The sequence below is a fragment of the Danio rerio genome, chromosome 2, assembly GCF_052040795.2.
Source record: "Danio rerio strain M-AB ecotype USA chromosome 2, GRCz13ab, whole genome shotgun sequence".
NCBI lineage: Eukaryota > Metazoa > Chordata > Actinopteri > Cypriniformes > Danionidae > Danio > Danio rerio.
Window position 1 is genome coordinate 1,827,501 of NC_141022.1, and position 15,761 is coordinate 1,843,261.

At 42.6% G+C, this 15,761-nt stretch overlaps 1 protein-coding gene across 4 annotated transcripts in view; it reads right to left on the reverse strand.

The window, feature by feature from the left end:
- LOC108180213 (zinc finger protein 521) overlaps positions 1 to 15,761 on the reverse strand; it is a 128,471-nt gene that overhangs the window by 59,234 nt on the left and 53,476 nt on the right. For 2 of the 4 annotated variants that reach the window (XM_087240222.1, XM_087240220.1), the window contains exons 3-4: positions 8,636 to 12,066; positions 6,670 to 6,751 (exon numbers count right to left, since the gene is read on the reverse strand). In XM_087240222.1, coding sequence (XP_087096348.1) covers positions 6,670 to 6,751; positions 8,636 to 11,710 — 3,157 coding nt within the window. In that variant the 5' untranslated portion in view covers positions 11,711 to 12,066. Of the gene's footprint in view, positions 1 to 6,669; positions 6,755 to 8,635; positions 12,067 to 15,761 lie in introns of all 4 variants that reach the window. The other 2 variants (XM_087240221.1, XM_087240219.1) reach the window with 1 other exon arrangement.

Genomic DNA, 15,761 nt, shown 5'->3' on the forward strand with positions numbered 1-15,761 from the left:
CCAGAAATGTAGACAGGGGTACGTATCCATAATGAGGCCTAAATAAGTATGAAAAAAGAATTCCTACCTTGCAAAAACAAAAAAACAAAAAATGAAGACATAATGTTGACTTCACCTACTGTAAATGACCTTTTTTAAATTAAAATAGCTCATATGAAAAAGAAGATTACAGTGAAGTGAGTTTGAGCCTAAATAACACAATAAAACAGAAGCACGGAATTGAAACAGAAATAATTGTTTTCTGCAGCCACTCCATCACGCTGTCAGAGATCTATGCATGCACATACTGTAAAAAAGCCTCTTTTTTTTGCTCTCTGGCATTAGCATAAATACAATCATAATGAAGATTACTGCTTCAGTAAGCAATATGGTGATTCTGAATATCAAGCTCCATGGGGTATTGAGATGGAGTTCAGCTCTTCTGGGAGGGACAGTTATAAAGCACGGTGTGGGAGTAGAGGAAAGATCTGGCATCCAGGTCTGAAGCACCTGAATCTGATTAGGAGACTCTGGAACATTCCACAACTGCAGGCCATCATGGAGAACTTCAATGACTGCTCAGTAATCAGCCTCCTGTTCTCCTGCAGGCCCCGGGGGGCCAACGCAATAAGAAAAACAGGAGAAACCAAACTGAGCCGAGCCCCAGGATGCCTTAAACACACACAGACCCCTAAAACATCAGCAGAATCTGTCCCAGCTGCTGCATACTCATTCTGAACACACTGACGAGTGTGTATAGTCAATATATTTCAACGCAAAATTAATGTATTCTGTCCCAACCAAGTGCGTTTTCCTGAGCAAAGGGTTTGACAGATTGGGCCCAATCATACACCCGGCGCAATGTGGCGCAAGGCGCGGCGCAATACTTGTTTTACTTGGTTTTGAGGCGTTGCGCTACGCTCTTTAAATAGCAACTGCATTTGCGCTCATATGTGCGTCCATAGGCGTTCTGGTGTAAAAGGGAAGGCGTTGTGAGGTGGACCGCTGGCGCGTCGCTATTTTGAGAAAATAAAATAGATTTTCCATTAGACCAAAACTAACCCGGTCTAATCTCCAGCGCAGAGCTGCGCCTCGCTTACACACTGCTTAATACACACAAGAGAGCAATAGGCAAATATCTTTACATATGAAAAAATGTAAATATTAAGGATATATATAGGATATAATAAGAATAGATATAGGATATAAATATAAAGGATTAAAATATTACAAAACATATTATTTTCTAGCCGACATAAATATGAAAAATCACTGCTTTTATGTCTTCTTCATCTCGGGAGGCTTTTTCAGTTCATTCATAACAATTTGCTTTTGTATAATGTTATTATTATTAGCAGTATTATTTATTATATCCATATTTATATTTGTTTTATTAAAAACAAGCTTAGATTTGTCCACCTGTCAGGTTTTAGACCATATGGGGCGCAGCATGTGTTTTAGGATATAACTCAGGTTTTTGAGCACGCTTCATTATTATTGTTCATTTATTCGTTTGCTGGAAATTAAAACTGAATTTATAAATAGTTTTAAAACAAATATTTGCGCTTAACAAACAAAAGTATTTATTTAGAGACTAATTGATGTCTGTGTGTAAAGGTTTCCCTATCCAAGAGCGAAAGTGAAAGTAGATCCATTATCTCTCATTCTCACGCAGTAGATGCTCTGTTTAACTGTGTTCTGTTAATAAACTGTTTGCTTGTGAACTGCTCAGTTTTTCCACTTAGACTTTGCGTCCTGTAAATAGTGAATGCGCTCTTGGCGAGACGCAGCTGGCTCTTAAAGGGAATGGGAGATGAGACTCTGATTGGTTTATTCTCAAAACACACCAATAACTCATTAAGAAAATAAACTCAACCCTTTTAGACCATGCACCACAGTGCAAAGTGGATTTCCCATCCTTAAATTAACAAAAATGCATTCTGACACCTGAAAGCGTTTGCGCCCTGTGCTTTGCTCATGGACCGTCAAAATAGAGCCCTATAGTGTTCTCTAGAAATAGAACACCAGGAAGCAGTTTGATAACTTGACTGACTTTACTGGGTATTGTTCCTCACAATATCATCTAGTCTGTTTGTAAAACTACAACAATGGGATATCAGATACCCAGCAAGGACCAGATGGCATTGGTATTCTTGCTGTGAGGCAAAAGTGCTAGTCACTGGGCCACCGTGCCGCCCATTCTAGAAAAAGGTGGAAGAAGGGGGGTTTCTTCCAGACGAAGATGGTTGTAGAAAGGAAATGAGGATGTATATAGTGACTTGGGATCCTTTGATTTGAGGATGGTTAGCTAATGTGGGCCAGTTGGGTATATCATGAGCATGTGCTCCTCTCGAAATTAGTTTAAAGTTAAACTTCACTTATTTCAGTTAATAAAATTGTTTTTTCAGTTCTAGTGTTCTATTTTTGTTTGTTTTCGTTAACTATAATAACCTTTTGTGCGAATCTGAAATACATTACTAAGGGTGTGTTTTGTTGTATGTTTCGGATACATGTCCTTCTTGTAGACGTCCAGGAGAAGACGGAGCTTTTCGAACAGATCAACTAGCGAAACACTGAGCTAAACTCTTCGCTAAACCCAACCAATAGTGTTTTCAAAAGCAGACGGAAGAGAAAAGTGCACTGCGAACACATAGTTTACCTTGATTTTACATTGCTTTTCTCTCTTTTATGGAAGCGCGCTTCACCAGACTCTGGTGCTCTGCACCACACAACACCATACAAAGTGAGCTACGAGCAAATGCCACAAAATTGTCCATATGGAGATAGATAGGGAATGCAAATGTGTTCATAACTTATCATAGACCGCGTTAAGATGTTTAGTGGTGTATATTTGGTGTTGAGCAAAGAACTGCATGAAAATAATCCTGTATTCGCCAATAATATGTCCCTGTAGGTATCATTAGTGTGAAAAGGAACAAAAGTTGATGTCGTCGTACTGCCCCCCAGTGTTCGTTTCACCTACAAACTGCAGTTAAACGTATGTTTAAATATGTTTCACAAAAATGAAACATCATCTCATATTTCCAATGAGTCTGTGTTGGAAAAATATATATATAAATGCAATATGTTTAACATTTAACTGACTTCCCCGCAACAAATTGAGATGGAATCCACTTTAGAAATGCACATATTTTTCCTTTAGATAAAACAAGCATTGATCTACTTAATCCATTTAAACTGAAGTGATCCATCTAACACGACCTGCCACTGCATTAAAGGACGGTAAGATGCACTTTTCATTCCTCTTCTTTAAAGCACAAGCTTTTCTCCTCTCTCTCCTTCCAGCAGGACGTCAGCCCACAGCGCCGCCTCACACAGAGTGGCCTGCTGGACAACAAATGTGTGTGTTTTTCATTGCTCCAAGCCTCCACCAACTGCTCTCTGCCACAAAACTCACCCGCCCTCCTCTGGATGGGCTGCCCGGGCCATTCAACCCCCCCCCCTGATGAGCTTTCTGAGCCACTAAAATCAGCCAATCAGACGCCACCAGCTCACACCGTGTGCGGGACGCCCATGTGTGACCGTCCTTGAGAAGGTGGCCCACCAACTTGGCAAAAAAAAGAGATGCTTTGGAAGATGATGGAGATGTGCCCTATTTCAGTTTACCTCATATTTCCTGTTTCGAAATTCGTGTTGTGGTGACAAATGAAATGTTATCGGCTTCAGACGGAGGTGGGGGACGGGTCATGCAGAGCTGTTCGACAGTGGTCAACATTTTAAGTGGATTTTTAAAAGACACAATTGATTGCCTTTGAGTAGATTTAGGACATCTTTAGTCATACGACATACAACAGTACAGGCTTTGCACTCTGATGACCAAAATGTTCATGTGTTCCTATGCTATAGATTTGTCATGCACAAAAACCTTGCATACTAGGGCTCCTATCATACACCCGGCGCATTAAGGCGCGAGATGTGTTTGGCATGATTTGTTGCTACTTTTAGACCAGCGCAGCAGTCATTTTTACGTTTTGCTTCACGTTGTTTAAATAGTAAATCCATTTGTGTCACTCTGTGGACTCATCTGTGTGCTGGTCTATAAAGGAGGTGTGTTAAGGCGCATTGTTGGAACGTGGCTATTTTGAGGGGCTGAAATACACCGCACCATTGACCAACTAAACGCTGCTCTAAAGTCCAGCAGAGTGTGTTAGTTATGCACCTATGCAAGTCCAAACACTCACACACTGCTGAATACACACAGGATGATCAGCAACACACACATATCTTTACAGATGAAAACAATTAAAATGATCCAGACATGATGATTTTCTCCATCAGTATAAACAGCACTGCCTCCATGCCTTCTTCACCTCGGGGGGCTTTTTCAGTTTATTGATGCCGATCTGCATCTGTATAGTGTGATTATTATCAGCAGTATTATTGATTATCTGCAGATTTATAATAAACACAAGTGTAGATGTGTCCAGCTGTGGGGTTTTGGAGACGTCTGCATCAGCATATGTGGATAAGAACAGGACGTGTGTTTGATATAACTCAGTTTTCTGATCACACTTCATTATTATTGTTCATTTATTCCTTTGCTGGAGATCAGAACTGAATTTATAAATAGTTTAGACACAAATCAAATCAAAGGAGATTAAATATGTGGGCTGATGGATGTGTTCAGTGGAGTGAGTTTCCACCGTTTCCTCACTCCACCAAAGTAAAGGAGTAAAGTAAAGAGGCTGAATGGAGGATGCTCGTTCTTTATCCTCACGCTGCAGATGCTGTTTAACTGTTTTCTCTAGTGAAGCGTTCAGTTTTTACACTTACAAAGTCGCCGTGTAAATAGCAAATGTACCATGGAGTGACACAACTGACTCTTAAAGGGAATGAGAGACGAGACTCTGATAGACAGTTAGAAAACAGTTGAACAGAGCATCTGCAGTGCGAGGATAAAGAACGAGCCTCCTCCATTCAGCCTCTTTACTTTACTCCTTTACTTTAATTCTTTATTTTAGTGGAGTGAGGAAACATCCATGAACACATCCATCAGCCCACATATTTAATTTAGTTTGTTAAGCCCAAAGATCTGCATCAAAACTGTTTCTAAATTCAGTTCTGATCTCCAGCAGAGGAATAAATGAACAATAATAATGAAGTGTGATCAGAAAACTGAGTTATATCAAACACACGTCCTGTTCTTATCCACATATGCTGATGCAGACGTCTCCAAAACCCCACAGCTGGACACATCTACACTTGTGTTTATCATAAAACTGCAGATAATCAATAATACTGCTGATAATAATCACATTGTACAGATGCAGATCGACATCAATAAACTGAAAAAGCCCCCCGAGGTGAAGAAGGCATGGAGGCAGTGCTGTTTATATTAATGGAGAAAATCATCATGTCTGGATCATTTTAATCCTTTAATTGTTTTCATCTGTAAAGATATGTGTGTGTTGCTGATCATCCTGTGTGCTATAACCAGTGTCAAAGTGTTTAAGGTGCATAACTAACGCGCTCTGCTGGACTTTAGTGCAGCTTATAGTTGGTCAATAGTGCGGTGTATATCAGCTCCTCAAAATATCAACACTCCAACAATGCGCCTTAACACACCTCCTTTATAGACCAGCACACACATGAGTCCACAAAGTGGTGCAAATGGATTTAGTATTTAAACAACGTAAAGCAAAACATGAAAATTACTGCTGCGCTGGTCTGAAAATAGCAACAAATCACGCCAAACACGTCTCGTGCCGTATTACACCAGTGTATGATAGAGACCCTATATGGGCAATGCACTTAATTCTGAATTTGGATTCTGTTTACAGGCATATGATGGCTCCTGTGGTCAAAATCAGTGCCTTCCATTCGGTTCACACCTCTTTACCTTTCAATGCAAGGTCTGATTGCTTCCCAAAAGATGTCTCAGTGGAAATGAGCAATATTAATGACTGTGAATTGAATCACAAAGCATAGCTTTATATATTTACAAAGCACAAGGCCAGGTTACGAGGCTTTTGAGCTCATGTTTAACACTGTCCCCTACTTTTTTTTTTTTTAAATACCGAGCTATTGATGGCAATAAAGCAGGACATGAGCCCAGAAACAACACCCTGAAGAGAACAGCGCCTGCTCCGTTACATTCACTAATAACACTGACAGCTGAGCGCAGATGACCCCGCGGCCCCTGCTTCACCTCATCTACACAGATGGACATTACCAGGAGAAACTGAGCCATTTTGCAGGGGAATTGGTATTTAAAGCCCCTTAAATCAAGCCTTTCATTTGGCACAAGCTGAAAATGAGGAAATTACCAGCAAGACTTGCACTTACTTTATTAAAGACTGTGTGTTTGAGCACAACCAATTGAAATGTTGACATATTATAACAGAATCTCAAGCCTCAAAGAGCCCTCAAAACAGGAATAGAATACGAGCAATGATTAAAGAAGATCGCCATGTAAGATCCGTTTAACTCGTGACGTTCACACGGAGACGTTCTTTAAAGCAAAACCCTCAAACGCAAAACTTTAACGTTAACAAGTCTGCTCTGAAACCTTTTTTGCTTGATTGCATATGCAATAAAATGTGGTAAATGCGAATTAATCAGAACCAAAGAAGAACACGAAACTAACGAGTTGCATTAAAGAGCATCGCCCAAAACGAACGCTGAAGTATATTCAGAGATCTGTTTCATATCCAGCGAAAGCAGTCTTACCTAGCATATGATTGGCCACGTGCACCTGAATTTCCCATTTACTGTAGAAGACCATCTGACACTTGATGCACTGGTATGTCTTCTTCTGAAAACAAGAAAAAATAAACATTAAACAGAACAGTTGGGCAAGGATTTTAATCAACACACAATCCTCCACCACAAAACATGTTACAAACAATAATGATCACTATTATGCTGTGTTCACACCAGACGCGGAACGCGCGGATAAATCGCGCTATTTGCAAGTAAATAGCTGCGTGAACATTTGAGTTTACTCGCTTCATTCGCGCGTCAAACCCCGCTTCATTCGCGTGTCAAATTCACTTCAGAACAGACCCGGATTCGCGTGATGGGCAGGGCTTCTGTCTGCCCGGTGACTCTAGCTTCATAGCTAAATGGCTAATATGGATTTTATGAAGAAAATAACAGTGTTTATGTGCTTTATGAAGACTGAAAAACAGCGTCGACACGTTTAGGCTCGTGTCTGAGTCCACTACATCCTTTCAGAGGTGCATCCAGCTCTGTGAGCTCATAGACTCCTCCAGAAACTTAACCTGGATGATGGAGGCTTTCAGCGGTGCTTCTGACTGAGCCGAGCCCAGTTTGATGACTTGTTGTCGGTGAAGGCTGGAGGATTTCCCTCGGAACACCGACAACAGTTTCTACGTCACAATCACGCCCCCACAAGAGCAAGCTTCTGATTGGTTAACGCGGCGCGAATGTACTCTGAAGTTCAGATTTTCGAATTCGAGAGATTCGCGCGAAACGCTTGTTAAGCGCGTTAAACTCGCAAAACGTTCAATTCGCCCTGCGCCATTCACGCAATTTGCGTCATTCGCGCCGCGCTATTCGCATGTATCGCACCGCAGGATGTCTATTAGCGCGTTTGCATTGACTTAACATGTAAATCACTCGCGCTTGACGCGCGTTACGCGTCTGGTGTGAACGCAGCATTAAAGGTGCAGTATGTAAATTTGACACCCAGTGGTTGAACTAGGTATTGCATTCCTGGATCAAAACAAATGCGAGTGCAGGTTGGCAGACTGATCAACAGGAGCGAGTCTGAAAAAGACGATTTAAATCATGTTCTTTTTAAAAGCATTGGCACGTGATAGAAGGAATATTCTCCATATTGAAAATAATTTTTTTGTTTTAGCCAACACCTCGAATTGATTTTTAGAAACAGCTATATTTCTTGCAGCTGAACAACAGAAAACAATGATCCGCTCAGGTGCAGCTCATGTGCTTTATTCAGTGTTAAATGCTAATAATGTGAGTCTGAATGCCATTTCACATCACATCTATTGCCGTACTACTGAAAGCAGCAGCAGATAGTTCAGCTCAGATCTGCAAAATAAAATAAACTGTGTGAGATTGAGCTTCAGAACTGAGACTCAGTGCAAGCCAACACATATCAGTGATTCGGCATCTACACTTAATCACGTTAAAGAGCTTTAATATGTGTTCATTAGATTATAAAGCTTCCCATTGTGCTGGAGTGCAGTGAGTGCACTATTCTGTGCTTCTGAATGGCTGTGTTTACATTTCCGTCAAGTTTCGTCTGGTGCAAACAGCCCAGATGCTCATCACTGCGTGTCTCCTCATGTAGCGTGTTGTTAGGACACAGGGTTACAATGTAACCTGCTCACCTAATGTTATGCTCGTAATATTTATATTATTCGCTAATTAATAACCTCCTCATGTGAGACTCTGAATCTGCATCTCATTTCAGAGTCTGCTACTATCCACCAGAGATCGCATTTTGGTCATGGACGCACACTTTCAGAGCCTTTCTGATCATCTTAATGAATGAAATACGCTGATATCCACTATATGATAAGGACGAGCAAATTTCGGCACTTTACGCAGAGGTCTTATTATCTACCTCTGTACATGATCTACTGAATATATAATCTGTACATAATCCCCTTTATGAAAGTGTAGGTCTACTGCAAGGCAACCTTACCTCATCACTTTGTGTGGGGCTAACACGGGACATAGGGGAGCCTTCAGGAGTCCTTAACTGGGCTGCCTCAGGTGTTTGGTCTCTGTGCACCGTCTGCAGGTGAGCTTGAAGCTCCGCCTCCGACTCAAATTTAACATTGCAGCTGGAACAGCGGGTCTTAGAAATCGAGGGTGATGCTGATGACGACGATGATGAAGAAGAACCAGTCTTTTTTTTCATAGGACCAGGGCTAAGGCTCTCCCCTTGGGGCCATCCAAATGCAAGACCCATTGACGTTTGAGCCCCTTGATGCAACTGCTTCCCTCCATTTAGACTTGAGTTCTTGTTACCGACAGCAGTGACACACAGCGCGCACAGGCCGTATGTCAAACCGTTAATGTCGAGTTTCACCAAGTCGTGCTTAGAGTGGAACTCTTTGAGACACGCCGCACATTTGACGACTTTCTGACTGCTCTGGAGTTGTGGTGTGCATGCAGTGGGCTGATTTGCAGATCCAGTCTTCTGCATGTGAAAGGTGCCGTGGATCTTGAGTTCGAGGGTTGAGGTGACCGTCTGCATGCAGACCACGCAACGGAAACCAGTCAAGGAATTGCGCAAATCCGGATGCATCTGACAATGCTCAAGGAAGTCTTCCTCGCTCTGCAGAGGCAACTTGCAGATGCGGCAGCTTCCAGTATCCAGGCTTTTGCTGTGAGTGACCTTGTGTTCTGTTAGAGTAAGTAATGAAGGAAAGCGTTCTCCACAAATAGGACACATGTAGTGTTTGACAGGCCCTAAGTGCGTTTGCATGTGCTCCCGAAGTCCTCCCTCGGAAAAGAAGGTCCTGGAGCAGACATTGCATTTGTGGTTTCCCTTGATCATGTCTGCCTTTCTCTTGTGAATTGCACTCTCTCCCGGTCGAATGTTGTGATCACGAAGTTGGTGATTGGTTAGGAGGGACTCCATGGTATAGGACGCACCACAGATGTCACAGCTATACATGACCTCCGAGCTATCAAAGTCTTCCTCGCTGCCATCCCGACTGTTGTGGGATTCACCAACACCAGTTCCTCCATGGCTGTTGGTCAGAAATCCCTGAAAGTCTCCCTCCTCCTTGGCGACTGAATCCCCACTACCTGACGTGGATCCATTGGTGCTGCAGTTCTGGGCTTTTCCCTCAAACACACAATGCTTATCTCGAAGGTGGCGCTCTAGCAGATAAACCGCATTGAAGGCTTTGCAGCAAAAGTGGCAATTATACTTCTTGCTATGAGTAGTGATATGACACTGCAGCTCAACTTCTGTGCCGAAAGACTCCCCACAAAAGATGCAACGATGTGAGCAGCCCTGATTTTCAAGGTGACTATGTTTGACATGCATCTGAAGGTCAGCCTCATGTTTGAAATCCCAGGTGCATGAAGTACAGCGGTACACCTTCCTCTCATTACTGTGCTTTACAGCAAGATGGAGTTGGGTTGACACTTTAGAGTCGAACACCTCCTGGCAGAGGGTACAGCGGAAAAACACAAAGGTGTGCATGTCCAGAAGGTGATTCTGCAAGTCATCCACGGATGTGAACTGTTTGTCGCAACTCTCACAGATGTAATACGTGGACATTACGGTGAAATGAGCAGCCACGTGCTTCAGCAGAGACTCTTGGTTGGGAAAGTCCTTCTTGCACTGGGGACATGTGAGCTGTGGCACCACACCATCAAGATGGGTCTTGAGGTGTGTCTGGAAAAGGTCTAAGCTGGTGTACTTAGCGCCACATTGGTTGCAAATGAACTCACTTGAACATAAAGAAGAGCTATTGTGTTTGAACAGAGATCCCTGTTCCACGGATAATGGAGATGAGGGGCTGAGGACTCGTAAGGACCTTCTTCCATTGTTGATGTAGTTCAGAGCAAGGGGGATGTTCTTGTGGTTCTCCTTAATGTGCTTGTTAAGCTTCAGGACGGTGTTAAAAATGGGGGAGTTGGTGCAGTACGAGCAGGAGTAGATCTCCACGACGGGATCTTTCGGAGTGACTGCAAGCGGAGAGTCGAACTGCATGCTTCCAGAGTCACAATGAGTCTGCCGGACGTGTTCTTCAAGCGTGGCCTCAGTCAAGAATCCCATAAAGCACTTGGGGCAAAAGAACGCATTGCTTTCTTTGGCTACTGGATTAGGAAAGCCATGCGAGCACCGAATGTGCTCCTGCAGCGCATTGAGATCTCCGAGCAACTCTGGGCAGAAATTGCACTGCAGCAGACCTTCAGACAAATTAGCAAGTACTCCAGAGGGATCCTCTGCGTTGTGGATCTGTTTCAGGTGTTCGTTTAAATTGCAAAGAGATGGAAGTATCTCCAGACAAAATTGGCAGGTGTGAGCCTGCTCCGGCTTGTCAGGGTGCTTTGTCTTCAGATGAATCTGCAGGACGCCAAGACTTGAGAAGACTTGCTTGCTGCAGTAAATGCAGCTATATTCAATTTTCGGCTGTTTGGCAGATCGCCTATACATGTCGTTATGGGCGGCCCTCTTTCTTCTCCCACGTGTCTTGGGCACTATAGAAGCCGTCTCCGCCATAGTCGAACTGTCAACAGAAAGATTAGAGTCTGGAGTAGTGCTCGACACAGAAGTATACCCTATGGGCAACACAGAAGGGCTATTGCTGGACTCTGGGAGTTGGTGAATATCCATGTGAGCGTACAGCTTCTCTACCGTGGTAAAGTGCTCGGAGCACACGGTACACACGTGACTCTTCCTATCCCTCCCATGCACCTGATCAATGTGGCTTAGGAGCATTCCCTCATTGCTAAATGGCTCGTGACAGTAAATGCATTGCAGACCAGGTTCTAGACTCCCTAGTACAGGAGAAGAGCATTCTGGATGGCTTTCTGCAATGTGTTTCTGCAACTCCTCGGGCATATCGAAGCCTTCTTCGCAGCGGCTGCATTTGCGTGTCTCTTTTAACCTCCATTCTTGAGGGGATCTTGTATTCGCCGCATCCTTCCCACGTTCGTGCACTTGCATGTGTCCGTGGAGTGAATTGGTGGACAAGAACCCCCTGCGGCACACCGGGCATTTATGGGGCTTGTTTGCGGAGTGCGTTTTCATATGGATCTTTAGATGATCGCTGCGTGAGAAAGCAGAATCGCAGTCTCCACAGTGGTACTTTTTGTCGCCGGTGTGGAGTTTTATGTGTCGGTCGCGGCTGCGCTTGTGCTTGAACAGGCGACTGCAGTATGTGCAGCTGAAGGGAAGTTTATCTCGGTGACTCTGCTCGTGGCACTTTAGGAAACTCAGGCGACTGAAGGATTTTGCACAAAACTGGCATGGGTATGGAAGGCCGGCTCCACCTTCATCTTCACCGTATTCATAGTCATCGACGTGGCCTGGAGATGTGTGGTCTTTACTAGATGGAGAGGAGGCAGGCCAGGAGCAGGATGGATCATCTTCTATATCGGTTCCATCTGTCAAAACAAGACAAGACAGAATAGGTTAGCTTTCTAGTGTTCTGTATATACAACATGTTTGTCTATATTAAAACATACTATTTTTTTAAATTAGTTCTGTTATCAAGGTATGGTGATTATTTTGGCTTGCTATTTATTTAATTTTTATTTTAAATAAATTTTATTCATTAGTTTTCCTATGGCTTGGTTTATTTATCAGAGGTTGCCACAGTGGAATGAAGTGCCAACTTATTCAATCATTCATTCATTTTCTTTTTGACTAGGTCCCTTTATTAATCCGAGGTTGCCACAGCGGAATGAACCGCCAACTTATCCAGCACGTTTTACACAGTGGATGCCCTTCCAGCTGCAACCCATCTCTGGGAAAATTCCATACACACTCCCTCATACACTACATACAATTTAGCCTACCCAATTCACCTGTAACATGTCTTTGGACTGTGGGGGAAACCGGAGCACCCGGAGGAAACCCACGCAAACACAGGGAGAACTTGCAAACTCCACACAGAAATACCAACTGACCTAGCCGAGGCTTGAACCAGTGACCTTCTTGCTGATAGGAGACAGCACTACCTACTGCATCGCCCTGAAACGCCACCTATGGCCGCACATTTTTTTTTAGGCAGCGGATGCCCCTCCAGCTGCAACCCAGTACTGGGAAAATATATATTTAATATTTATTAAATCATAAGAATAGGGGCGGCATGGTGGCACAGTAGGCAGCGATGTCGCCTCACAGCAAGAAGGTCACAGGTTTGAGCCCCAGCTGGGTCAGTTGGCATTTCTGTGTGGAGTTTGCATGTTCTCCCATTGTTGGCGTGGGTTTCCTCCAGGTGCTCCGGTTTCCCCCACAGTCCAAACACATGAGCTATAAGGAAATTGGTAAACTATATACTCTGTAGTGTGTGTGTGTGTGTATGTCGTCCAGGTTAGGGGGTTGAGTGTTGGGATAGTGACCCTCCTTGTAGAAATGAGATGTTATGAAACACCCATATGGTACGGCTAAATACCGTCCTGGATATAAAATGGCCCTGGCAATAAGTAAATAAATATAGTCGTCATCCTCATTGTTACGACTTTTGAAGCGTTCCGTTTTTACACTTACAAAGTCCGGCAAAAAGCAAATGCGCCATGGTGCGACACAACTGACTCTTAAAGGGAATGGGAGATAAAACTGATTGGTTTAATGCACGTTATACTCAAAACACAACCAGAACTCATTAAATGAGTAAGCACAGCCCTGTTAGACCATGCGCCAGGGCGCACGGCATATTTAACCCTCCTTAAAGTAGCAAAAGTGGATTCAGACAGACCCTTAATGCTTTTGCACAATGAGCTTTAGACTTTGCACCTAGATTGTTACAATAGAGCCCAATATTATGATGCATTTAAAGTCTTGAAATGACCTGGTGGGAGTTGTGTTCCCATTATTACATTGTCTGGTGTTGATATTTCACAGTGAGGAACTTGCTCCCAGGTGTCTGTCACAGCAAACAAATAACCACTTTAAAATAGCTGCTGTGTTACAAATAAATAAATAAGGTCTCAAAATGCTGGACATTGTGTAATCACAATATTTTACTTAAGAGTCATGAACTCAAGCGTTCAAGCGTACACTGAATTCTGCATTTGGAAGACTACAGTTTAACAAAACAAAAGCTGATAGTTGCTTCTGTTTGCTTGCTTGGTTGCTTGCTGTTTATTATTTGTTCGTTAGACTAGTCTAAGGGTTATCCTTAGTGTCTGTTAATGCATAAGGGACATACTGTAGTTCACCCAATAATGAAAAGTCGGTCATCATTTACTCACCCTTGACTTTTTAGGAATACAAAAGAAGATATTCTGAATGTTGGAAACCATTCACCATTGACATCCATAGTAGAAAAAACAAATGCAATGGAAGCCAATAGTTAGTGTTCGACATTCTTCAAAATATCTTCTTTTGCATTTAACATGTTTGGAACAAGTCAAAAGAGGGCAGAATTTTCATATTTGGGTGAACTATCCCTTTAAATCCAACTAGTTGTTCAAACCAAAACCTGGGTAATATTTTCCACATCCTTATTTAAGTCGGAGTGAAGAGCCAAGCAAAGAACTGCCTTTCCCCTTTCCTGGAGAAAGGAAAAACAAGAGGAAACGGCTAGGATTTATGAGGTGTCTTCAAGCAGCCTACTCACATATTCATGTCTCTTCCATTGTTTTTACGCCAGGATAGCATGCATTTATGAGCACTTAACCCATGACAGACTATCTTCAGGAAACAGATAACAATACAGGTTGACCCGCTGTTCCTCTAAACACACCGCTTTTACGCAGTTCAGTCCAAGGTACACATTCTGTGGACTGCACGGATCGGAACATGCAGAAATAAATGAATGAAGAATGCAAAAGTGTTAACTAGGGCTGGGGGAAAATATTGATACAGCATAGTTTTGCGAGTTATTTTGCATGGCAATACAATGTTGATAAATGGATGCTCATATTGATACGTTGCCGAAATGCTATGATCCTGTTTGGTTGAAAATTTAATTACCATCCACTAGATGGCTTAACTTTCATCATGCAGTGAGTTAGTAAAATAAAGATGGTGCATACTGCACAACATTTATGATGTGTTTTAATTAAAGTGCTGGTCAGCTTGGTCAATCCTACTTATTTGCATTACATCAATAAAGACTGTTGTTATCACAGAATAAAGCCTGATATGTTTATTGGTGGCCCATTCTTAAAGCAAAACACTGTTGTATAAGACTGAAAGGTTTATTCTGCGATAACAACCTCCTGGAATATACTTTATGTACTTTACATTAGACACTAAACGTCTTACTGAGCTGTATTAATTTATTAATTCTTAAATGCAAAACTGACAGAAACTAAAACAGCTGATGGAGTATACACTAACCTGTGCATTAATCAGACACTAGATGGCGCCAAACAGTCAAAAACGCAAAGCTGACAGAAACAGCTGATGGAGTATACACTAACCTGCGCATTATTCAGACACTAGATGGCGCCAAACAGTCAAAAACACAAAGCTGACAGAAACAGCTGATGGAGTATACACTAACCTGCGCATTATTCAGACACTAGATGGCGCCAAACAGTCAAAAGCGCAAAGCTGACAGAAACAGCTGATGGAGTATACACTAACCTGTGCATTATTCAGACACTAGATGGCGCCAAACAGTCAAAAACACAAAGCTGACAGAAACAGCTGATGGAGTATACACTAACTTGCGCATTATTCAGACACTAGATGGAGACAAACAGTCAAAAACACAAAGCTGACAGAAACAGCTGATGGAGTATACACTAACTTGCGCATTATTCAGACACTAGATGGAGACAAACAGTCAAAAACACAAAGCTAACAGAAATGAAAACAGCTGATGGAGTATACACTAACCTGCGCATTATTCAGACACTAGATGGCGCCAAACAGTCAAAAACACAAAGCTGACAGAAACAGCTGATGGAGTATACACTAACCTGCGCATTATTCAGACACTAGATGGCACCAAACAGTCAAAAACGCAAAGCTGACAGAAACAGCTGATGGAGTATACACTAACCTGCACATTATTCAGACGGTTCAATGGATAATTTAATGTTTATTGCACAATGTGGCGACAAAAGACCACACGACGGGATAGTTGATTATCTCAGTTATAGCATGATCATTTGCTAGTGTA